This window comes from Nothobranchius furzeri, chromosome 17, assembly GCF_043380555.1.
Source record: "Nothobranchius furzeri strain GRZ-AD chromosome 17, NfurGRZ-RIMD1, whole genome shotgun sequence".
Taxonomy (NCBI): domain Eukaryota; kingdom Metazoa; phylum Chordata; class Actinopteri; order Cyprinodontiformes; family Nothobranchiidae; genus Nothobranchius; species Nothobranchius furzeri.
The window spans coordinates 45,137,988-45,163,202 of NC_091757.1; the positions used below are offsets into that span (position 1 = coordinate 45,137,988).

Genomic DNA, 25,215 nt, shown 5'->3' on the forward strand with positions numbered 1-25,215 from the left:
TGAACCGAGATCAAAGTCAATTAATGCAGAAACCTTATCAGGATTATTCAGGCTGTATTGTTGTGGTGTCATTAAGTATTAATCAAACTTAGGAAGCCTTTTATTAATATTCTTACATCACAATTATTACAGTAAACAAGGGCATCACTTTGTGGCCAATCTCATTAATGGTGTTTTATGATGAGGTGATGTTCTGAAATTAAGGTATTTATTAAAGTATGCTGGCAGATATATGGTTATTCAATAAAACGATCACTTCTTTTACGTGTTGGATTTTGATTTGTTTCTTTAACTTTTCTGTGACCATATTACCTGATAAGTAAACAGGTGGAAAGTGTCATTAACTGAGCTTTTTATGCTTTTTACTTGTGAACTTTAATATTGAAAGACAGACAAGAGAAGTGGGTCAAAGTTCATTCGACTCTATCGTTCTTTCTGAACTTATTTGCTTTTTTACATTTTAATTTCGGATTTCATTGACGGTCTGACAGCTCAAACGTGTAGGCTATGTAACAATGTTAACCTAGTGTTTTCAGGGCTTTTCTGTTTAGTTTAACTTTCACACAGCTGATCAAACGCTCAGTTAAGCGTTTTAAAATAAGCTGTTCGCGGTCATAAGACAGTATTTCTTTATAAAAACCACATTGATACATTTCTGAAACAACATTTACCCATTTCCATGTTATAGCTACAAGCTTTAGAGATGTAAACAAAGGGCACACAACCTTACCTGGCGTTAGCTCAGCAAGCTAGCAGTGTCGCCTTCAAAATAAAAGCCCCACACAGATCGCAATGAATTGTAAATACAATAGGAACAGACGTCAGCGGAAGTACAAAAGTCCTAGAATAATATAAATTAAAAAACGGAAGGATACAGTAGTTCTAATGCCTACAATTTCAATAAATACATTAATAAATTATAAAGATGTGCGATTATAATCCAAACTTTTTATTTATGTGGAAAACTAAACACTTGACTTACTTAACATAAACCTTCCAACATTACATTTATAAAATACTACAAACATGAACGGTGTTGAACTGATTTATTGTTTTAAGTAAAGATTTGTGAAAAATACAGAATAATTTGTTCCAATCGGAACAAAACTAAGCATGCATGTTTGTTAAAACATTGCCATGGCATGTATTATTTATTTATTCCAAAAAGAAAAGACACGGGCACCAAGTACTAACACACAGATTTACAAAGAATGACATAACTGCTGTTCTAAATGTTGATGACATTCCGAGGACCACCGATTTTGAAAAATCCCAGCAAGTCACCTTTACTCGCAAATGCAGGTTCATATACATAAAGATTTACTTGGTTTGCAAACCAAAGATGGACAATGATAAATAGCAACACTGACTTTCTTTAGTGTACAAAAATAAAAATTACTGTTGTGGGAAACAGCAAAAACCAGTTAAATCCAAATATTAGGTGACTTGCAATGTTTCCCCTTAAGAGTTTTTTTTAATAACACAAGGAGAACCAACTGTAGCTTATCACAGTAACTGAATATATAAAAGGAAACAAAAGTTAACCTACACAAAAACACAAATGTGAATCAGAATAGCATGTTTTAAACAGATAAACAAAGACTATGAGCAGGGATATAAAAAGGCTAAAAGAAAAAGCACAAGATCATAAAATCATAGCAGTGTAGAAATTATCATACTTATGATTTACTGAGTGGAGGGAATAGGAAATAAAAACATTTTCAAATATTCTAGGGGAGTTAACTGCAAGCACTGAAAAGTCTTCATCTCCAACTCCTCTTGTCTTCTTTAATCACCTTTGGTGAGGAGGTCCTCTATGTAGGCGTCAAGTTCGTCATCCGTGTTGATGTCAATGTCCTTTAATGGGAGGAAAAATTAATTAGCAATATTTTCACATTTAATTAACCACAAACTGGTCAAACTTGTTCATTTAAATTCTGAGGATCATCATTAATATGAATAAAAGTTGCTATATGAATTCAGATGTTCACCTCTTGCACTTTCTGCAGAAGTGCTACAATGTTAGTCCGTAGTTTCTGTAGTTTCTCATCAGCCTCCTTCAGTTTGAGCTCAGCGCTGTTGTTCTTTTCTTCCACTGCTTTGGCCCTCGCATCAGCTCTGCTCTGGTAGGAGTTACACAACGACTGGAGACCAGATTCATACTGCTGAAAGTACTCTTTCTAAATATGCCAAAGGGGAATAAAAACAACAAATAAAACAAATCAGTCAAAAAGTCAATGCAATCTTCTGAAGATTTTCCCATCTTTCATCCAATATTTTCTGAATAGATTAAAAGACATTTCATTTTTCTAGTTTAGGTTGAGTATAAATTGTGGATCTCACCAAAGGAAATGCTACCAACTCCTCTGATGTCATGCTGTTAACATCATCCTTTGGAATCCGAAAGGCAGGAGGGTAAAAATAACGCAACATTGTCCTGGAAACAAGAACACACCAGTCAACACAGCTGCAATAGCAGAATAAAAGAAATAACACAAATATAAAAAGTCCTTGCTAGCTCTAAAGCTTTAAGCAACTGTCTCACCTTAACATAGCAACCAGGCTGTCGGTCACCTCTCGACTGGTTCCAGGCTGAGTAGTGTCTGGCTCCATAGGTGCCGGGCCTTTCTCTACCTCCTGTTGGGTGTCGGGCGTCTGAGAGATGGGAGATGGTGGCCGCATCAACCGTACTTCATCACTTCCCTTCAAAACCCTTAAAATGGCACAAACATTGTGTTAAGAATGTTTATTTTCAGTTATGTAAACAAGATCTGGTGAAAAAGTAGCCAGCTGACATCTTACCATCGATCTTTGGGAGTAGATCGGGGTACGTAGTCGAACTTAACTTTCCAGCGAATATCCTGTTTATTCGTCTCCACGGCAATGACTTTGCCAGTGAACCACTCTTTATTGACACGTACTTCAACCAGCAGACCCTTATCTGTAAACAAATAAGAGATGTTCAGAAAAACTCCTCCTTCCCAGGTGACATGATAAATACAAGACTGTCCAACACCTCACCTTTCTGAGCATTTTTGATGTCGTTCTCTGGTTCCTTCTGAGGAGCTTTCTCAGGCGTCTGCACACAGAAGAATTATATCAACCACAGACGTAGAAAGATTGTACTGAGAATACGGCGTCAATTAAAACAGGTCCCACCCCATACCGGGTAATGCAGGCACGCTCACCGGAAAAAAGAAAAAGGACTGCTTCACTAAAAGAGTTATTGTTAGGAAAAGAGAATGTTTTTTTGGCGAACACCCATGCAAAGTGGGAAAGGTGTTATCTTGGGTGTTAGAAATAGATTAAATGAAGCCCAACTTTATTGGTTGGGTAGGAGAGAGAGCCTGTAAAGCTACCTTTTCTTTAGCCACTTGCTGCTGAGTGGGAATAGATTTAACAGAGCTCGGTGGGGTTGCTGGTTGCGGTGCAGAAGCAGAAACCGCTTTCTTCTCAGGCTGAGTGTGTGTTTTAACCTGAAAGTCCAATAGCAGAGGGATCTGACTCTCAGTTCAAATAGAGCTGTGGTAAACCAACAGTGCCGCAAGCTAATCATAGCAGTTTAATACGCTCGTGACTAAGATTTGTCCAAGGAACACAAGAGTTGAGTTTAGAAAAAAACAACGGTGACTTTCTGTTGTTCTGTAAGGATGATTATTTATTAAATCTGCATTAAGCACAGAACAGTACTCTACATGTGGGTCTTTCACATTTGGGCCAGTACGGGCCGGTTCGGGAAGTGAATTTAGTTTCACATCGGAGTCATATGTGCATTTTCCGTTCTGAGGAGACTTTTTTTTCCCCCGACCTCTTCTTCGGAGGTCAGACTGAGGCCCTGTCCACACGTAGCCAGGCATCTCCCCAAAATTTACTATTTTAATGTGATTTTGAACAGATGTTAATGAGCTGAATGATTCTAAATGTATATTTTTTATAAATATAAAACAAAGCAGTGATGTTAATGCAGAACTTTGCATTTACCTCATCTAATTTGGCACGTTTGAGAAGGGAGGCCTTCTCCACCATTTTACCACGGTTACTGGCAGCTGTGGCCATCTTGGATTTTTTGGTTAGTGGTTCTTCTTGACTGTCCTCTTCCTCATCACTGTCTTCTTCTTCCTCCTCCTCCTCCTCCTCTTCTTCTTCTTCTTCCTCCTCTTCATCACTCTCCTCTTCTTCAATTATTCTTTTTCGCTGTCCAACAGCTGTAGGTTTGACAGGCGATGCTTTGGTGGAGGCCTGTGGTCGGAGACAGCTTTGACTGTTTCATATCCTTTTGATTGTAACTCATTAAACTCCCACTAACCCCCAAATTCCACTACCTCCGCTCCGCTCCGACACGAACGCAGGAGCAAAATCGGTGCCGTTGTAGTCAATCAGAGCAATTCCACTACTGCGGCCGTGCTCCGGCAGTGCGGCGCCGCCCTCTGTTCCGGCGTCTGGCAAAAATAGAATCGATCCTATTTTCGCCGGAGCACCTCCGCAGTAAATGGACAGAAATCACAACCGCCCAACAGGAAAAGGAGCAAGCACAACTTCCGTTTTTCACAATAAATCGATAAACAAAAGGCGTTTTTTGTTTCATATGCACAGGTTTAACAACTTTTAACAACTATCAATGGCGGCTGAAGTTTAAATGCACACAAATAAGCCATAAATACTGTTTCTACTATCAAAGTAGTCACACTTTGTTGATCCAAACACTGCTGATCTCTCAACACAAATGATGGGCAGGTTAAACAGTTCATGTCGATGCTTCTCCCACACAACGAGTGTTTGGATCAAACTTCCACGTTTATTGCTCGGACTGTATCGCAAGATCTCGAAAATCCCGCGCATGCTTGTTTGCCCCCCTCAGGTCTCCGCACCGGAGCGGAGCCGTTGTAGAGCGGGTACCAAGAAAAATTGAGTTCGGAAGCGAGCGTCTGCGGAAGGCGGGGGAGGACCGGAGCGGAGGTAGTGGAATTTGGGGGTAACAGAGCGGTTTGACTTACCCGGGAGCTGCGGGTGGACAGGGGTGTTTTTTCAGCAGCTTTGGGTGCAGGCTTTGCTGCAACTCTGGACCTGGATGGCTCAACCTTAGGTGGTGGTGGTGGTGCCGAAGCTCGGCTGGGTCGCTGAGAAGCTGCACGTGTCGGAGGCAGACTTGGGGCATTTTTTAGATGAGCTGGGAGTGGTGGAGAGCGTGGGCGAGTTGCAGACCGTTCAGAAGACCTCGTTGGCTGAATGAGCAAAAAAAAAAAAAAAAAAACAACAGAGGTCTTTTGAGAGATTATGATGTAAAATAAAGTCACTGCTAACAACTGATGGGGAGTGGAACTGTAAATTTATTTATTAAACACTTTTGCCCCAGAGCTGTTCTTGAACTGTGTTTCATTAGTGAGAAAAAAATGTGCAAAGAATAATTGTTTAACTATGCAAAAGCATTGCATAGTCAAAGCTAAAATAGCAGTAATTTTATAGTGAAATAATCTCAGATATGACAGAAACTGGAGACGCCACACTCATGAGAGCCTTTACCAGCGAGGAGGTCTCTGTCGGTTTACTGCTGACCACCAGCGGGAGTTTTTTGATATCTGCTGCAGATTTTATTGTGCTTGTTTTCTGAAAGAGATAAATCCGGTTTTAAAGCTGTGATAAACACAAAAGAGAAAAACAGAGAAGAGAAAAACAAACCTGCAAGGCTTCAAGTTTCTCCTGCTGCTGTTTGATTTTCTCTGCTAATTCTTTCTTTTTGTCTTCAGCTGTTTGTTTTTCTTTTTTCAAAGTACCACAGGGCAGGTTCTGTTTCTGTTCAGGAGCATCACACCTACAATCCCAAAATAAAAACTATATTTTAGCAATGTAAAACTACCTAAGTCCACATAAAGTTAAGAGCTGCATATAAAGTCTAGGAACACAACCGATACAAGGTGTTTGTACCTGTCCTGAGTGCTGTCAGGGTTCATGAGACACACCCAACTGTCGGGGTAGCGTTTATCCACGGCATCCATCTGGAAAGGCAGCGTTCTCCACTTCAAACATTTATCTAAAAGTAAAACACAAACGCTGAGACCTAGTTTGTAGTGGGATGTTGCTTTGTGACACAGTATGACATGGATGTGTGACCTACCACACTGAATAGTAAGTGGTATTTCCATTGCACGACGCCTCTTGTATCTCAGTTCTGATGAAGGAGGTGCAGACCAGCTGGCAGATAAATATCCAAATTCATCCCAGAACTTCACAATGCCCTTCTGGGCTACAGAAACACATAAAAGCACAACATTGGTTCTCTTAAAGAAAACACCACTGCTGCAGCTGCCTGTGAAAATTCTGATGATTTTCCTTCTCGTTTCTGGAACTCCATCTATAAAAATCCCTGCTGCTACTACTGATAAATATTACATTTTTTTTCTATGAAACAGTGAACAAACCTTTTAGTCTCCGTGAAGTTTCAGATTCTCCCTGCAGAGACATAACGCAGACGACAAACAATCTGACAATTAAGAACAAACTTACCAACATTTGTGTCCTTCCAGTACTGAGCTAGATGCTCCCCCATGGCTTTCAGTAAGTGTCGGTACTCTTTGGCGTCTGCAAAGTCTTGCTTGTTGTGAGTCGGCTCTAGAACCAAGTACGGGACATCGACAACTCCAACTACACCACCACAAGCCCTGAAGCGTACAAACCCACCATTTATGTTAAACATTTACTCAGACAACAGATTACTTTTCTTGTTTGTATCATACTTACATGCCTCCCTCCAGCTGAGGCCCCGTCTTCTCATACATCTTGATGAGACGAGAGCAGTTGTACACAAACATCCCATCCAGGTCCCTCTGTTCAATATTTACTCCAAAAATAAAACTTAAGTCCTTGGGTTCTTTCAATGCTCTAGAAAAAGCAAGACAGGAATATGAAATCTACTAAGAACATAATTGAACTACTTTGCATTTTTCTGAGAATTACATTTTTTTTAAACCCACACAGACAAATGGCAGATTTAATTTGCAAATCTGACCAATAAAATCAGTGTCACAGCCAGACCGTTGCATGCAAAAAACACTTACAACTGTTCAATTAAAAGCAAAAGTATAAACTTTAGGACTGAAGCCACAGAGAAGGCCGTTTTTTTCCACGGGCCTTTTCTAACACATGGCTGCACAAACATCAAATGCTACCAATAAGTTGAAGGGATTTCTGCAACATCGTTCCACCAATATTGACTCGATGATCCACGCAGAAATAAAAGTTAAAAAGTATCAAGGTGCATCAAAGATGGTATTCCTTTTAAAAAATAACAAAAAAATGACCTTAAAACCATTCCACAACAAAGCAGCTCTGAAAATGACATGTACTAAAAACTCACATGTATGAATATATCTTTTTAATTCAACATACTTCTGTTTGGCTTCGAGATTCCTTTTTCTTATGTCGGCATCTCTTCGCAGCATCATGGCTGAATCCTGAACTTTTCTCAGAATCGTCTAAAGGAACAAAAACATATATATATGTTTAATATTTACAAATATCACTTTTTAGAGGTTGTAAAGTTTGGAGAAAGCAAAAATTTACAGACACCAGATGAGCATTTCGTACCAATAAACTAAAAATGCTCCTAAGACACTTTTTGGTGAAAACAAAAATGAAAATATGGTAAAACTGAGGTTGAAGGTGCTACCATGTTAATCATTGATGTTACGGCTGGAGCCTTTTTGTGTTGTGATTTCATTTTTCTGTGCATTTTTATGCTGCATCTGAGGAGCCTGCCTGCAGACTATGGCCTGTTTGCTCACCCTTGCTCCTCCCTGCACCAGCTGAGCTGGGTTTTCATCAGCCGCAAATTGCTTAAAGGACCTGCTGGAGCTCCTCACCAATGGGGACAATAGTGCAGAGCTGCCTTTCCTCTGGTCTGTTGTCTCCCACTTAGAACTTTAATATTGAAGAAGAAATAAGCTTTAGGGGTAATCTGTTACCTTAGATTTTGTGCTCTCTTTAGAGTTATGTTACATTTTAGTGTTTGAACCTGTTTTGGTTAAAGGGGTTTTTGATCCATGGTGGTTTCTTTTCTGGAGTAAGACAAAAAAAAAAAAAAGAGAAAAGTAAATAAAACTTTTGTTAATTTTCCTTTGTGTCACGCGTCCTCCATGTTACCCCAGGCCCCCTAGACACCTGGTTGTAACAATTGAGATGGGATAAAGAATACACTTTTTTTTTTCATTCATTCATGTTAACTCACTGTAAATGTACATTTTCAGGGAGTTTCTCGTTTCTTGTTTTATCGCGAGATTAGTTTTTTCTTCTATGACGAGGCCCTGTGAGAGGCGGGAAGGCGGAAGGAGAGAGAGTTCTGAATGTCAATAAACGGCGGCACAGAAAAATAAACGTGTGATTAATTAAACTTTACATGGTAGCAGAGGATGGTTTCCAACTATAGAACGCCACCTAAACTCAACAAAACCAGGCCGTACGAATGCTGGAAAAATGAAGTTAGTATGTGAAGACTTGTTACGGATCTGGAAAAGAAGAAACAAGCGAGCCAGAGAGACTGCTTTAGAGATATCCGCAGAGGATCTTAACAAAGATGACGGTATGGAAACCTTGCTTACAAAACTGGACACCGTTTTTCCTGAGAAGAAAAAGATCGAGCTTATGAAGCATATTCTCACTTTGACTCGATATCTAAAGACTGCAATGTCAATGGCAGACTACATTATAGCGTTTGAACAAAGATACAACCGTATAAAAAGTATGATATGACTCTACCTGATGCTGTACTAGCGTTCAAGCTCCTGGACACAGCCTGTCTCGAGGAGAAGAACAGACAGCTACTTACGGCGTGCACGGATCTGACATTTTCATCAATGAAATCAGCACTGAAGTGGATTTTTGGAGGAAAATCCATCGGGACAAGCATTGGCTGTGATACGCAAAGTGTAGTTTTCTACACGGAACAAAAGTCAACCAACAAGTTCTGACGGAGTAATTGTCCACCACAGAATGGAACAGGACAGCCACAACAAGGTACAAATGCGCCATCTGCCAAAGTACGTACCATTGGGCTAAAGACTGTCCTCATTGGAAAAATTATGTAAAATAGACAGAAGACACAGAATGCAACATTACGTTGTTCACTAAAGAGGCTATAGCAGACTGTGATTTTTTTCTAACTGAAGCACGGGGATCAGCCATTATTGATACAGCATGCACAAGAACCGTTTGTGGTGAGAAGTGGCTGGAAAGTTATGTAAATGATCTCAATGAAAACCAGATTCACAAGCTACTAAACACAGAATCTCCAAGCTGCAAGTCTTTCAGATTTGGAGATGGCCAAGTAGTGTTCTCCAACAAAAAATTAAGATTCCAGCTAAAATAGACCAAACAAAATGTCACATTAAAAGTGAGGTTGTTCCAGTTGATATTCCTCTGCTTCTGAGCAAGATGTCACTAAAAAGAGCAGGGACAGTCCTGGACATGGAAAATGAAAAAGTTGTCATGTTCAAGCAGCAAGTGCCTCTTGAGCTAACTACTTCCTGACACTACTGTGTGGACATTTGGGATGATGATGCAAAATTGAGAAACAATGAAGGTGAAGTGCTTATGGTCACAGCAGAGATGTCAGTGAAAGAAAAACATAAAGTCCTACTGAAGCTACACAAACAGTTTGGCCATGCATCTGCTGACCGGTTACAAAGACTAATCCAAAGCTCTGGAAACAAGGATAAAGATTGTTCAGTCATTCTGCAGGACATCGTTCATGACTGTGAAATATGTCAAAAACACACCAAGACTAAGCCCAAGCCTGCTGTTGGTCTGCCCTTGGCTTCAGAGTACAATGAGACTGTGGCGATGGATCTGCATGAGCTGGAACCGGGAGTATGGTACCTACACATCATCGATCACTTCACACGCTTCAGTTCTGGAAACATTGTAAGAAGTAAGAAACCTGCAGAGATTGCCAACTCTTTCATCCACTCATGCACCCAAACGGATCTACACAGACAACGGTGGAGAATTCAACAACGAAGAAATCAGAGACATGGCGGAAAAGTTTAACATAGAGACAAAAACCACAGCGGGATACAGTCCTTGGAGTAACGGTTTACTGGTGAGGCACAACATGACATTAACTGAGATCCTTCTGAAGGTAAAAAAAAAAAAAAAAAAAAGAAAATGACTGTACTTGGCAAACTGCTTTTAACTGGGCTCTTATGGTCAAAATATGTATGATAAATGTACGTGGTTATAGCCCATACCAACTTGGACAAAATCCCAATCTACCCTCTGTGTTGGTAGATAAACCACCTGCTCTTGAGAGCATTTCCATGACTTCTCGAGTAGGACAACACCTAAAAACAAGACACGCTTCTAGAAGAGCTTTCACAGAGATGGAATGTTCAAAGAGAATAAGAAGAGCACTACATTAACAACTCAGACCAACAGATGAAAAGTATGAGACAGAAGATAAAGTGTACTACAAACGAGTAGACAGTGTTGAATGGAAAGGCCCAGGTGTGGTGATTGGTCAGGATGGCGCTGTGGTGTTTTTGAGACAGGGCGGGATTCTAGTTAGGGCACACCAGTCCAGACTACGCAAAGTGAACATTCAAGATGAAGACAAACATGTACAGCTTACTGTTCATGTTGAAAATATCGAAAAGGAAATGGCTCACACAGAGATGATTGATAGTGCAGAAGATGACCTGAGCAGGAACAGGGAAGAAGAACTTGCTAAAAATATGGAAACATATGAGACACACAACCAAGAAGACATACATAATGAACCAGAGAGTGATGTAACAAGTACTGGATCTCATATTGATGTAATGCTAAGAGCAGGTCAGATGATCACATTTACAAACACAGATGATGGTGCTCAACGCACAGCAAGCGTTTTAGGCAGAGCAGGAAAGGCAAAGGGGCAATACAAAATCTGGTGCAATGTACAGTATATTGCACCAGATAACAGTGAGGGACAAAAACAAGCTTTAGACATGTCTCAGGTTAACAATCTGCACACTGAAGTTGAAGGTACAGATGCTGATGTATTGATCAGCAAAGACATTTCTTTTGATGCTGCTAAACAGCAAGAGTAGGAAAACTGGAGAAGTAACAATGTTTATGAAGAAGTTACAAACAACGGCCACAAATGTATTTCCACAAGATGGGTCTGTACACTGAAAGAAACAGCTGATGGCATTGTCCCCAAAGCGCGTCTCGTGGCTTTGAAGAGGTTAATATTCATGAGTCACAAAAGGATTTTCCCACAAGTGCCCCAGAGTCGCTCAGGTTGTTGCTAGTGGTGATCTGTCTAAACAAGTGGAAAGTTAATTCCATGGACATTAAATCTGCCTTCTTACAGGGAATGGAACTCTCCAGGAACATCCATCCACCTCATGAAGCGTGCATAAAAAAATGTTTTGTGGAAGCTAAAGAAATGTGTCGATGGACTTGCAGATGCTTCTCTCTACTGGTACAACAAAGTTTAGGAAATCCTGCTAAACACTGGTGGTAAAATATCACAAGTTGATCCTGCAGTGTTCTACTGGCAGAATGAGCAGGCTGAAATAACAGGTGTACTAGCATGTCATGTTGATGATGTTTTTTGGGCAGGATCAGAACATTTTGAGGGTATTGTTATCCCTGTACTCAAGTCTACTTTCCAGCCAATGAAATTGACCTGGAATTGAAGGAAGTATTAATGTTTTGGGGCACAAAGGCTAGGTTGGGGCATAAAACAGCAGACCCGCCATCTTCCCGGATCCTGAGGCATGCAGGAGCCACTGAGAGGGCAGTTAGGTCGCTCACTCTCTTGACTGATGCCAGTGACAGCAGCAAAGCAGTTTTGAGTGACCTTGAGTGAGATCTGGTCCAAGGGCTCAAATGGGGCTTCAGATAAGCCGTGCAGAACCACAGTCGGTTCCCACTGGGGAAATAGTGGGTGGGACACAGGTCTGTTCCTTCTGACACCTTTTAGAAAACGTTTTGTGATGGGATGATTCAAACAGATCTATCTCCAAAACCTTGGTGACAGGATGAGATAGCTGCAGCAAATGTTTAGTGCTGAATGCGACACCTCTGTCCATCAGTATCTGCAGAAACGATAGGGCCAGCTGGCAGGAGAGTGCTTGAACATTCAGCTCTGTGCACCATTTTTGGAAAGCTGCCCATTTAGCAGCTTAAGATGCAATGGTAGAAGGCGCACGCACACTCTGAATCGTGATGACCTCATCACGAGGCAGCCCAGATGCTTCTAAGCGTGACCGCTCAGCGGCCAGACCCACAGCCGTTAGCCTATTTCTGGAGGATGTTTCATTATTCCTCCCGCGTAGAGGAGGGCGTCCTCCCTCCACGGGAGCATCTACGGGGAGCCGGACACCAGCGCTTGTAGGTCTGGAAACCATGACGCGGACAAGCGCCTGGGAGCTACCAGAATCACCCCGTTCGGACCAAACTCGGTCCAGGAGTCGGGGAATCAGTGGGACTGGCGGAATCGCATACAGGATCGTCTGAGGCCAAGGCTGGTGTGAGAAGGCGTCCGCTCCGAGCGGGTGGTGGTCCCGTGGTCTCAGGGAAAACCACAGGTGACACTGTGCGTTTCCGCGAGCCGCGAACAGATCCACAGATGGTTCCCCGAACCTGATCCAGATCTGTGATATCAGTGCGGGATGCAGACGCCAGTCGGAGTCACGGGGCCCCCTCTTGACAGGATGTCTGCTGCCACGTTCAGGACGCCTGGAATGTAGATGGCTTTGATGGACAGCAGGTGGACATGTGCCCAACACAGTAGCTTAAGGGCTAAGACTAGACGAAATAGAACAGCTCAGATCTAAAATAGGACAGGTTTTATGGGTTGCTAAACAAACGAGACCAGATGTTATGTTTGATATTTGTAGCCTGGCATCCAACATTAAACATGCTACTGTTCAGTCCATACATGAGGTGAACAACGTGATTCAGAAACTCAAGTCAGAGAAGGTCGCACTGAAGTTTCATCACATTGATAACAGTGATGATTTGTGCTTGGTTGTCTTCAGTGATGCATCACTGTGCAACCTACCAGATGGAGGCCCACAGGGAGGGGTTTTCATTGCTTTAATGGGGAAAACTGGAAGATTCTCTCCTGTGTTTTGGCAGTCTAAGAAAATCAGACGTGTTGTAAGAAGTACACTAGCAGGAGAAACTCTTGCCATGTCAGATGGTATTGATAATGCCATGTTTTTAACCGCACTCATTCTGAAATTACTGCCGGTAAAGCTGATCTGAACATGTTACCCATTATCTGTGTCACTGATAACCACTCACTGTTTGATGCTCTCAAATCTACAAAACAAGTCACAGAAAAGAGACTTGGATTAGAAATGAGTGGTATTAAATAACTCATACAGTCCAACAAAATTAGAGGGGATCATTGGGCAGATGCAAAGTCACAACTTGCTGACTGTTTAACAAAAAAGGGTGCATCTTCTCTTGCACTCGTAAGAGCACTAGACGAGGGTGTGTGGTGCCAATAAAAACAAAAGAGCTTGCACTATGTACGCACATTCACTTGTAAAATATTCCTTTGTTTTGATGTTACAGTTTGTATGACTATGTTTAAGCAAAATGTTTTAAAAATGAAAAAAAAATTTTGTTTAAGAAAGAGTGAGATTGTGAACTCACTGTAAATGTATATTTTCAGGGAGTTTCTCATTTCTTGTTTTCGCGAGATTTGTTTTTTGTTCTATCGCGAGGCCCTGTGAGAGGCGGGAAGGAGAGAGAGTTCTGAATGTCATTAAACGGCGGCACTGAAAAATAAACATGTGGTTTACTGAACTTTACAATTCATTCACAACGTTTATAATGAAAATATATTAAGCACATGCTGCATGATCTAGGTCTAATAATTATGATTAAATGCAGCAAGAATGCTGTGTTGCATGTAACAAATTATAGGATATGAAGGTTTCTTTTTGTGGAAGAAAAAACAAAAATTTATGCAATTTTCTTTACTCTGTTGCATTAATTATTGTTTGCAAAAAGAGATCTCATGAAAAACAATTTATTTTAAACTTGCCACATTTCAAATCTTATTTTCACCACAGAAGTCTCTCCTTACCCTTGATTCTTTTGACAAGTCGTCTCCTAATCTAGCTTCCATAGCTACGCGCTTACTCTCTGCCTCTCTGGCCTTCTCCTCGGCTGGAACACAGAACAGAACCAAGTCCAGTTCAATTAAAGATTACATAAAAATGTATTTATTAAAATAAATCTGTCTTTGACCCACCGATTTTTGAAAGATGATCTGCTTTCTTCACTTCTTGTTCAGCACGCGTTTTGAAACGGGTCGATGTATATTTATACACCCTAAAAAGTTATGAAAAACAGAAATAAGTTTGTTAGTTGAATAAAAAATAATCACAAACACCAAATCAGCTAATAAAATGACCTTGGTTTATAAAGGCAGCAGGACAGTCTCTTAGTCCGGACTTTGTGGCCCTGGATAAAAATCCTCATGCGTGGATCGATGTATAAAACGGCGGTGTAGGCCCTGAACGACCTCCTTTCTGGCTTCCTGTGTAAGTTAGAGACAATAATCAGAACATTTCTGACCAGTGCAATAAGCTCGAACTTTGCTTTTGATTAGCTTTAAGTTATTCTGTTATTTAACTGAATGCATAATCCGAACTTACACTCCTTCCAGAGGCGTCCCAGCCATGAGGATGTCCTGGTGATCAGTCTCTACATCCAACTCTGGATCTCCATTGTCCATCAACTTCAGGTTATAGATGACCACCAGAGTGCCTTTTAAAGACATTTTTCAAATAGAAATTAACAATTAGAGTAAATTATGTAACTAACCAAAATAATCATTCATCAAATTATCGGACATATCAGAACTTCATATTTAGATCAAACATTTCATATTTTTACCGCTGCTGCTATCTATTTTGTTGAACTGCTCCATCAGCTGATGCTCATTTTTAAAAGGTGAGTATTTGAAGATGAGCTCGGTCTCTATGGCATATTTCTCAGGATCAGAGGTCAGTGGCTCCTTGGTTTTCAGATCCCAAGAGGGGAGAGGCACTATTACCTGAAAACAGAGAATCAAAGATTAGCAACTCAACGCCAAAAAATTTGACTTCCACATGTTGTGGAGAGAACCTAAATACTCTATTTTCTACAGAAAATCAAGTTTTTATTATGTATGAAGCTGTGACTACTTGACTGTTGTGACTACCTTTGAAGGTCTGATGTAAGATTCAAGATAAACAAGAATAAAAAGACATTCTTAGGCCCTATGACCATCCATCCATTTTCAACCGCTTATCTGGAGTCGGGTCGAGGGGGCAGTAGCCTAAGCCGAGACGCCCAGACTTCCCACTTCCCAGCTACTTGGGCCAGCTCCTCTGGGAGAATCCCAAGGTGTTCCCTGGCCAGCAGAGAGACGTAGTCCCACCAGCGTGTCCTGGGTATTCCCTTGGGTCTCCTCCCAGTTGGGAGGTGGAGGTGTCCAGGAGGCATCCTAATCAGATGCCCGAGCCACCTCAACTCGATGTGGAGGAGCAGCGGGTCTACTCACGGATGACCAAGCTTCTCACCCCATCTCTAAGGGAGAGCCCAGACACCCCGCAGAGAAAATTTATTTCGTCCACTTGTATCCGCGATCTTGTTCTTTCATTTACTAACCAAAGCTCGTGACCATGTGTGATGGTGGGAACGTATATCAACCGGTAAATCGAGAGCTTTGCCTTCTGGCTCAACATTCTCTTCAACTTGACAGATTGGTACAACGTTCGCATCACCGCAGACGCAGCACCAATCTGCCTGTCGATCTCACACTCCATTTTTCCCTCACATTTTTCTCTATGACCTAATGTTATAAATCAAATATTGATATAAAGAAAGAAAGAAAACAATTTTATATAGCACCTCTCAAGATAAAAATCACGAGGCGCAGATATCTGACCTCATCAAGTCCTTCTTCTTCATGAAATGTTCTCGACAGGAAAAGACAAGTTAGAGTGTTTTCTTTCTTTGTGAACAAGATGAAGTCCTTTCCAATCCTCATTGAGCCCCTGCAGAAACAAAAATGGAAACACTACCTGTTATAACTGAAACACCAGTGTTTTAATCACAAAGGAACTACATGAAAACTCACGATTTCAGTCCGTTTCCATACTGGCCAATATGAGTGGACTCTGGGGATCTTTTGCTTGACTTTCCAAACTGAATCACATGGGTTGCCTCCACTAAAAATAAAGATGTTTTAGGATCACAATAAAATAAATGAAGCATATTTTCAGAAAACGTTCCTAAACACCAGCATTAATCACACTTACTCGGGTCCATCCCAATACCGTCATCCAGAAAACAGAGCATGAAACCACCACGCAACTCGGATCTTTTTTCTGGATTAAATACAAAGAGAAGTAAAAGATTCACAAAGTGCAATGTTTGAACGCCAAAACATGCAAAAGTAGTGAATTACCCATGGGCGTACCTGTGTAGATGTCTATCCGTGTGGCACTGGCATCTCTGCAGAAGAAAAACAAACCAATAAAACAGAATTCTACTAAAAATGTCCGAATATAAATCCAGTTATGAAGGTTGGATGAACTTTCAGTAAATTAATGTTTTATTGGGAATCGATCTAGTTAACCTTGAGTTGTCCACAAGCTCAGCCAAGGCTCCGAATAAGAACTCATGGGTTGTCCTGAAAGTACACAAAATTATTGAAATGTAAACAAGCCAGATTCATCAGAGTAATTTATGTTATTATTTTCAATCATTTATATTTGCAAAACTGAATTATGAAGTTAATGTCAGACTGGGTCACCCTATAATAAAAATGAAACTAATTTAGAACCAATCCATTTTATGGATTATTTTGGATAAAGCAAAAAGGAGCGAAGGCATTGAAGTTATTCAAAACATTTCCTATTCAAACACACTTATAATACTTCCTCTTCCTATCTCAGTTCACAACAATACAAAAAATAAGAGTTGAGTAAAAATTTGTTAAAAGCAGGAATGGAAATCCTTAGGCTCATCTGTGCGACTACTTGGCACTTTTAAAGAATTCAAAGTACCGTAAATCCTCTAATATTAGCCTGTATTTAATTAACTGCCGGGTATCATATTTTGGCCGGTGTCGGAGTCGGCGGAGGTGAATAATGGCCGGTTTTTTATTGTGGCCGGGTGGAATGTGGTAACAAGCAGTACGGGGGGCGGTTGTGTCATCCGTCTCACTTTTGATTTGCCAGTGATAGACCGTGACGGCAACTTTAACCGTGCAGAGACGAAGAGGAGGCGAAAATTTGATATCAAGTTCAAAGAGAACGTGCTGATTATGCTGCAGAACACTCTGGGGAGCAGTAGGGGTTGTATGAACTAGTCACTAGTCGACTTCACCACTCTATAGTGACGTTTTATGCCTGTCATCGACTAGTCGCTGTCACGTGATAATGACCGGCAAGATGCAGTCCACAGAAAAGACAGCAGCCTGCTGTCAGCAGGTGACAAGCTCCTGCGCGTCGGGAGGCAACGCGCTGTGCCAGAGCGTCGGTACTGACACCCGCCGTAAAACGGACATTTAACCAAATTGTGACGTTTACCCTCTTGCAATTTAACCTTCCCCTCACCCCCATCCTAACCTTAACCAGCTTGCGCATGCAAAGCTCTGATTGTTGACGCGCTCCAGACATCTGCGTCCTGAGCACGGCCACAGTAACATTATCAAATCAGGTGTCGCCACCTCAAAAACTAATTTAACACGCGATCGTTCATGTCGGCTCATTCCCTTTTATGTTTTCTGTCTTTTATTCTTTTATTTGTGCCTGAAGCTTTTCGCTGCCGTGGATCGGGGCGCATCACCCGTTTTGTCCTCGGTGACATACCTAACTTATTGGGCCGGCGCACACTCCGCTGTTTTTGCGGTCGGTAGATCTTTTAGAACTGCAGTTCAAAGGTAACTCATGAGGTGAATATATATGAACCCAGGTAGCAGTTTTTCTTTAGGATTGAGAGGAGATGCAGGAAGATAATAAACAGGCAGGACAGAAAAATTGTCAAATAAAAACAAGTTAGGTTTTGTACCTGGTGGTTGCAACAAACAGACACCATTGAAGGTAATCAGAAGTGAGGAACAGAAAATGAAATAATTATTTTAATGTTTAGAGCAGCAGGAACTCTGAGAGGCTGCAGGCGCATCAGTGAGTTTGCGGCCGCTGCGCAGGGGGAGGGGGGAGAGGGCTGAAGCAGAAACTATCGTTGTTAAAAGAAATGTGTTTAACTTTGAAAATGTGGGCGCAACTTTAATTGTCAAAAACTCCAGCGAACCATTAGTTCATTTTGCTCAAATAGAAATAGAGGCCTGCCTCTAATTCTGGTCCTCCTTCCAATAAAGGCCTGGAGCTTGATGAGCTCGAGTCAAATACAGGCCTGGGCCTGTATTAGAGGATTTACGGTATTTTAACGATCCTAAATTATGTTACTTCCAATAACTTCTCATTGATTAACAAAAAGAATCTTTCAGATTAACATCACTTTGTTTTCAAATCATACAAGTGTGCTTGTGGACTTCACCTTCTTTTGACAACAGCAAAATCGGATAAAGTATAAATACCGTCAAACATTTACTATAAATAAATGATGATATATACTGAGTTCTGTACCTGAAGATGTTAAGTCATTTAAAAGACACATTGCCTTTTCATCAAAAAAAGGAGCCTTAATCACTGGTTTTTATTCAAATGTAATTATTTTTGTTACAGCTAAGTTGCTTTTTGGTTCCAAATACAAGCAAAACTAGCTCCTAGAGATAAATTTTATCTGGCCACATTTTGACAATGCCAATCTAACTCAGTCATCTCTGTTGTGCTTAAAATGTTCACTTGTGCAATATTTCTTCAGTCATGATGCAATCCCTGTGCTTATTTTACATATGCAAAAATTTGTCGTTTTGTTATGTGGTCCTTATAAACAATCCAGACGATGCACTTACTTTTACGTTCCTTGGCATTGCACTGTTAACTATTATTAATAATTTCAAATTGGTTTAATCCAGAATGGTTGATTTCTGCACCATGATGCACCCATCAACAGATTAAATTCCTGCACCTGGTTAGCAGAGGATACATAAAAAATAGCTGTGTTTGTTTGCATGTGTGCAAGCTTGCCCGAGCTGTGGTTTCAAATAGCAAAAAGTGCACCACAAAATTTGTGTACAAGCCCGAATGGTAAACTAAAAAATAATTCGAGTTGGTACTTCTAGCCTGCTGCACACACCAGTTACAGTTCCTAGTATGCAAAGCTAATAATATGGTTACCTATAAGTGATTTAGATTTAAAAGAGTGAACACCTTTTAACGCTCGTTATATTTTATGTAACCCGTAAGTGAATGCGAGGCAAACAGCGAATCCGTAAACATTGATGAGTTTGAAAAACACCTAATAACTTGATGACACAGGTAGTACTTACGAATTTGTGTGCAGGTACTCAAAGGTAAGCTGAGCCCGGCTCAGGCTGCTGTAGCTGGAGTAAGCCATTGCTCCTCTCAATTCAGGTCTCCTGTTTCCTGTCCAACAGCGCTCTCTAATTAAGAGCTTTCATCCTGGAACATGTGAGTAAAAATAAAATATTATCAGTCTTGTGTTGCGTGTAGCACAGCTCCTAGTTGCATTTGCTAGCAATATGTACATAACCCGGTATTTGTCAATATGGACTTATTACAACACTACCTAAGAGCCATTCACGGCTTATTAAAATATGTTGCAGGTAAATAATACCTTCAATACACCACGTGGGAGGCCTGTGGAACAACAATGACCCATGAAGGAGCGCCTTTCAGTGCACATAGCTGTACGCTAATCGTTTGTCTGTGCGTCTTCCTCCAGCAGTCAGTCTAGTTTGGTTGCATTAATATATACTGATATTACATCATGCTTACAAATAACCACACGATACAAACGCTTGGCAGCAACTTTAAAGGATGCTTAACGTTAAGCTAATCTGTTCTTAGCTAACAGACGTTAGCGTTTGTTGCAGAATGTTATGGGGAAACGACCTTAACATTAACCTAACGTTAGCCAAACCATAAAATATTGACCAGGTTTTCAGAACGTTGTCATATGGCAGCGGCTTTAATGCATTATATTAATTTAAAAGATAATGATTAATATCACCTTTTTCATTAGTTGTTATGAAACAATCCTATAGGCCGCGAAGAATCCAGTCACTACGACGGACGTCTTCCTGAGCGCACTGCTTCGCACGAGTCCCGCCCCTCGTTTTCCCAGAATGAGCCAATAGGAAGGCACAACGACACGTTTCTAAGCAATCATTGGATGAGACGTTTTTCTACGTAGGCCACGTTACGTATAGCTACCCCAAAGTCTTGTACTTGACAAAATATTTAGTTGATGCTGATCCCCAGTGATTTCAGAATTGCTCGTTCAACAATTATATTAAATGTTAATAGTGTAGCCAAACTGATCAGAGTTAGAGACAAAATTCATCATCAATAAAACTGCAGAGAAAAGTGAACTAGACCAAATTCTTGCTTTGCAAAGTTCATATATTCACATATATATAGGATGGCTTGCCATGCTAGTGAAAGCAGTGTACAGGAACAAAGTGATCATGCATACTACTAAACATGGACATATGTCTACGCTGCTAACGATTGTGTCTTTGTTTTATCATTCATTTCTGGTTGCAGTAACTCCTTCAATACATTGGTTTCAAAAGAGTAACTTGTTTAGATGCATGTAATTGGAAAATTTAACTTATAAACAAATTAGTCAAAATAGTTTCTCAAATCACAATTGTTGGTGAAGACAAGGTGGAAGATTGGGTTGCTTCATTTGATTACCAGAATTGTTGCCACTAGAGAGATCAAACAAGTCTGTCCAAACAATGTTAAACTGCCTATCTTTGAATTCCTTATTTAATTTAAAATAAATAAATACATCAACATCTTATACAGCCTCAGACCCAATTTTCTTTCACTCTGAAAAAGAACAATTTTGAGGGTAACTGAAACATATTTTTTAGTATATAATGTTGAAGAGATTTCAAAGTAGTGTGTGTGTCTGGCAAACTAAACTTACCAAGTATGAAAATAAGTCTGGTGCCAGAGGTTTTGAGTATTCTCAGAATTATCCAATGTATATAAAAAAACTTACCTCTAATGTATAAAACTAATCGCCAAACCCAAACAGCGAACAATAAAACTAACCAGTGAAAAGAATGTTTCTGTACACTTTGAACTTAAAATAGCTTTTTATTGGAGAAAATTAAACCTTTCATGGCTCATATAGATCATCTTCAAAATAAAGATTTTTTTTCCCAAGCTAAAACTGATAAACAAAATAGCAAATTTAGAACATCAAAGTTAGTGCATTGTGAATTTGTACATTAGATACAACGCTGACACATTGCAGGGATTTATTTAACCAAGGTATTAAAGCTCCCCACCCCCATATGGTGACATTGAGGACAAACCACCGTTTCCACCAGTAAACTGGTGTTTTGTTAAACAATAGTTCACTTCTTCATGGTTTAGATGTATAAATAGTCAGCTGCCAATCAAGGGCTCCTGTGAACAGAAGAAAGCAGGAGGAATAACTTAAAACTGTCAACACATGACCAAAAACACCTAAAACTGCAGAAACGGGAGAGGCTGACAGAAAATGTTTGAGTTGTAGTATAGGAAAATAAGAGAATTACATTTTGGAGGTTAAGTCCATTCTGATAGCTGTTGTGGTGTCTGTTGGAGTGTGTGAAGCTTGCTGCCAAACAGAGCAAGATACAAATGCTGAGCAGACACAAACTGACTTCCAGCAGATGTCGCACTGCCACGTCTTTTTCTTCCTATAAAAAGGAAGGTACAAAATTATGAAATAAATTAAATATAAAGAGCATTTATCATTTACCATATGGACAGTAGTAGCTCAAGAGTTCAGAGCAGGTTGTCCAGTAATTAATTGGAAGGTTGCAGGTTTGATCCCGGCTCCCACCAGAGAATGCTGCTGTTGTGTCCTTGGGCAAGACACTTAACCCAGCTTGCCTGCTGCTGGTGGTTAGAGCGATCGGTGGTGCCAGTGTTCAGCAGGCCTTGCCTCGGTCAGTGCACCCCAGGGCAGCTGTGGCGCTATTGTAGCTCATCCCCACCAGCGTGTTAATGTGTGTGTGAATCAAGCCCCCACACTGCGGGTGAAAAATTGAGGCCAACGCGGAAGTGACAAAAATTGCAGTTCCACCCTCATCCGCTGGGGGCTGGTGTCAGAAGCGAGCAAATCCTCATTGACTCCCATGTTAAAAATACTAATTTCACAGCAGAAATATACATGTTTACAGCCTGGCACCAAAACATGTTTTTGGTTTAAATTATCTAGTTTACACTCATGACAACTCTTGGGGGGGGGGGGGGGGGGGGGGGGGGGGTCCTCACTCTTCTGTAGTGGAAAGGCCTCAGTAGAGCCTCGGTCTGGCTTGGAAACTGTTCTGGGATTTTGAGTCTCTGTGTTTGGATATTTTTTGTGCAAATGTTGGACAAAATGACTTGCTGTGGCATTAATTGCACTAATAGAGCGTCCAAGGAGTCTCTACTTCATTTTTTTTCAGTAAGTAAAATTATATTTATGTATTTTAGGTCACTGCCGAGCTGAGCTTAGATGTTAACATGTACTGTTTAACCATGAAAATTAAATGTAATAGGGTAAAACCCAGTGCATTTAACATATTGCTGCACTTTAGAAAATGGGTTGAAATATAACATGTTGGTGGAGCTGGGTTCCGACTATCGGCTTGTGGAGCTCTCGGGAGACCGATGTTTTCCACCTGGTTCTCCCCTCCCCGCAGCCCGGTGCATCTCTGTCTGATTGCGGCTCCTGACTGCTGCGCGGGCTGACGGCTGGTGGAGCTCTGGGATGAAAACCTTTCCACCCGGTTCTCCCCAGCGGCAGCTCTGCGCATCTCAGATCACAGCGGCGCTTGTCTGCTGTGCGGCTGTCGGCTTGTGGAGGTCTCGGGAGACCTCTGTGTTCCACCCGGTTTTACCCAGCGGTCAGCCCAGCGTATCTCTGACTCAGAAGCTTTTGTGTTGTGCACAGTTAACTCCGGTTGTAGCTAGGTTGCTACCTCCGTTAGCTTAGCTCCCACCTCCGCGTTAGCTTGTAGCTAGTTCGACCGGGTGTCGTCAGTTGATCCCAGCCTTACAGCCCCACCCTCAGCTCCACCTCTCTTCCCTTTTGTGGAATTGTCTGGGCTTGACGGAACCTGTGACACGGTCAAAATGGCGGTGGTGGCCACCTCCCATTTTTCTTCAAAAATGTGTTGTTGGAGCCTGTGGAAACCCATTGTCCAATATTTATAGGTCGATGGTGTGAATGGATGAATGAAATGGATTGTGAAGCACCTTGGAGGTTGTAGAATCCTAAGAAGGTGCTACAGGCCATTTACCAAAGTTCTGCATTTCAAGTGTAGCACTTCCTACCAGGGTTAGCATAACAGCAAATGTAGGGTCCTTCTCAAAGTGCAGACTGTAGCATGTCTGTGATGACATTTGCGGCTGATTGCTTGCTTCCACTGAGATGGTTGATCTCGTTTTCTCCGATGCAGGACACTCAGGAGGAAGCCTTTATTAAATCAGCAACAAAAAATAATGTTAATTAGCATATATGCGTAATAATTTAGCTCAGAATCACAAACTGAGAAGAAACTTACGGACTCTTAGGCAGGATATCCGTTGGAGCACTTATAGTGAGGCAAGAGTAGTTAGAGGTGTCCGATAGGATATGAAGTGTCAAATTAACAATTTCTTTATCTAGGAATTAAAATAGATACAGCGAAAACTGTATTACACAAGATATATCAGCTCAGAGAAATTCCCTGGAAAAACCAACCTCCAAGACGAAGCTGACTGGCGGTTAAGGATGTGAGCAAACCCGTGTTTTTCAGCAGACCACCTTCTGAAGATACAGTCAGAGGAACTCGGCGATGCAAAACAGTGACAGGAGGAGGACTTTTTGTCAAGTTCACTGAAGTTATTTTGTCATTTTCTTGATCCATCAGTGGTACTGGTGTAGAGGAGAGTTGCACAGGTGAACTTGAATTTACCGTTCCACACAAGTCAAATTCTGATAAAGATGAAAGCAGATTATTCCAGTCCTAAAGAATGAATTAAGAAAATGGATGTCAGTGTCAAATGCTGTGATAATTAAAGTTTTAAGAACAAAAAACAAGCTGGATCTTATGGTTTCCCTTTGTACTTCAGTCATGACAATTGTTGACAAACAACTATTTTCATGGTTTTGCACCTGAGCTGAGGTAAAATCTAAGGTTGTGGCAGACAACCGGATTCCTCTGAAGCTGGTGCGCAGAAAAATGTGCATTTGGTTCAGTATTTAGAATTAGATGGACATTGAGTGCTGCAACATAATGTAACACGCACATGCATTTTATGGGAAAGGTATCCCCCCCGCGCTGATTTGTGGTCAGTCATTTTCTTGTCTGCCTTCTGAATTTGGTGTGTGATTAGGTCAGAAGGTGGAAATTAGCAGGCAGAGTGAAAGAAAATCTGTGCGATAAGATGTCAAAAATCTTTTTTGTAATCCATAATAATGGGATAGAAATAAAAAACACATGGCATGAGTTTCATTCACCCCACCCACCCACTAATGGTGACCTGAAACAAGTCCTCCTTACCTTTATGTCAGGATTTGGCAGATTGTGAGGGTAACTATAAGAACTGAGATAAATTAATGAAATTGCCAAAGTCAAAAGACACAGAACGAAAGTTGCTCCTGGTGGATTATGGGATATGTAGTTTCTAAGGTTGGTGACCGTCTGGCAGTAACTCATCATTAAACTCCACTTAGAGCTGATATGTTGCTACCTGCAAACGGAAAATAATGAAAAGTCACCCTCAAATAATAAATTGCGACATGTTTTGTTATTTGTATGGAAAAAAGAGATGACTTGGTGTCTACTACAACAGGAAGTAGGCTTGTGACTGAGGCACGTAGGAGTCTAGCCAAATCAAGATGCTAACGAAGAAGCTACGGGACACATTTACATACCTTACAGCGATATTTTCAGATGACGCCACAGTCCAAGTGTCCAGTGTAAAATGTTTTTCCGTTATGCGACAGCAGCGCTAACACACGAGTTATTTTCTTCTTCCCTTTTGGCTTATTGGCGGGTGGCAACCAACTCCTAGGTGCATTTCCGCCACCTTGTGTGGGAGT

General features: G+C 41.0%; 2 protein-coding genes across 3 annotated transcripts; both read right to left on the reverse strand.

The window, feature by feature from the left end:
- Positions 1-1,029: 1,029 nt before the first annotated feature.
- On the reverse strand, positions 1,030-20,268 carry morc2 (MORC family CW-type zinc finger 2). 2 transcript variants are annotated; one of them, XM_015972582.3, is made up of 28 exons: positions 20,149-20,268; positions 19,445-19,577; positions 16,625-16,678; positions 16,466-16,500; positions 16,305-16,373; positions 16,124-16,214; positions 15,932-16,040; positions 14,896-15,055; positions 14,655-14,766; positions 14,411-14,536; positions 14,249-14,328; positions 14,081-14,163; positions 7,384-7,469; positions 6,736-6,876; positions 6,502-6,656; positions 6,113-6,241; positions 5,923-6,028; positions 5,677-5,809; positions 5,521-5,604; positions 4,995-5,222; positions 3,982-4,239; positions 3,360-3,476; positions 3,022-3,079; positions 2,803-2,941; positions 2,546-2,713; positions 2,344-2,437; positions 1,992-2,180; positions 1,030-1,857 (listed from the first exon to the last, which is right to left on the reverse strand). In XM_015972582.3, exons 2-28 carry the CDS (start codon positions 19,510-19,512, stop codon positions 1,789-1,791), a joined length of 3,141 nt encoding a protein of 1,046 aa, XP_015828068.3. In that variant the 5' UTR covers positions 19,513-19,577; positions 20,149-20,268; the 3' UTR covers positions 1,030-1,788. The 2 variants fall into 2 exon arrangements, with proteins under 2 accessions (XP_015828068.3, XP_015828069.3); XM_015972583.3 differs by lacking the exon at positions 3,360-3,476.
- Positions 20,269-21,228: 960 nt separating this feature from the next.
- Positions 21,229-25,181, reverse strand: zgc:158398 (transmembrane protein 248). Its single transcript, XM_015972598.3, has 7 exons — positions 25,048-25,181; positions 24,674-24,863; positions 23,872-24,136; positions 23,693-23,792; positions 23,463-23,604; positions 21,695-21,838; positions 21,229-21,563 (listed from the first exon to the last, which is right to left on the reverse strand). The coding sequence occupies exons 2-7, from the start codon at positions 24,830-24,832 to the stop codon at positions 21,543-21,545; spliced, it is 831 nt and encodes a 276-aa protein (XP_015828084.3). The 5' UTR covers positions 24,833-24,863; positions 25,048-25,181; the 3' UTR covers positions 21,229-21,542.
- Between the last annotated feature and the right edge of the window lie 34 nt (positions 25,182-25,215).

Excerpts from the sequence above, each read along its gene's own strand:
- zgc:158398 (XM_015972598.3), bottom strand. The coding sequence starts at position 24,832 with ATGATGAGTTACTGCCAGACGGTCACCAACCTTAGAAACTACATATCC. Across the intron at positions 24,137-24,673 it reads TGCCAAATCCTGACATAAAG|GACTGGAATAATCTGCTTTC; the intron begins GTAAGGAGGACT and ends TTCATTCTTTAG. Across the intron at positions 21,564-21,694 it reads ATGGACTTAACCTCCAAAAT|GAGCCCTTGATTGGCAGCTG; the intron begins GTAATTCTCTTA and ends TTCTGTTCACAG.
- morc2 (XM_015972582.3), bottom strand. The coding sequence starts at position 19,512 with ATGGCTTACTCCAGCTACAGCAGCCTGAGCCGGGCTCAGCTTACCTTT. Across the intron at positions 6,877-7,383 it reads AATCTCGAAGCCAAACAGAA|AGCATTGAAAGAACCCAAGG; the intron begins GTATGTTGAATT and ends TGCTTTTTCTAG. Across the intron at positions 1,858-1,991 it reads TTCTGCAGAAAGTGCAAGAG|GACATTGACATCAACACGGA; the intron begins GTGAACATCTGA and ends CTCCCATTAAAG.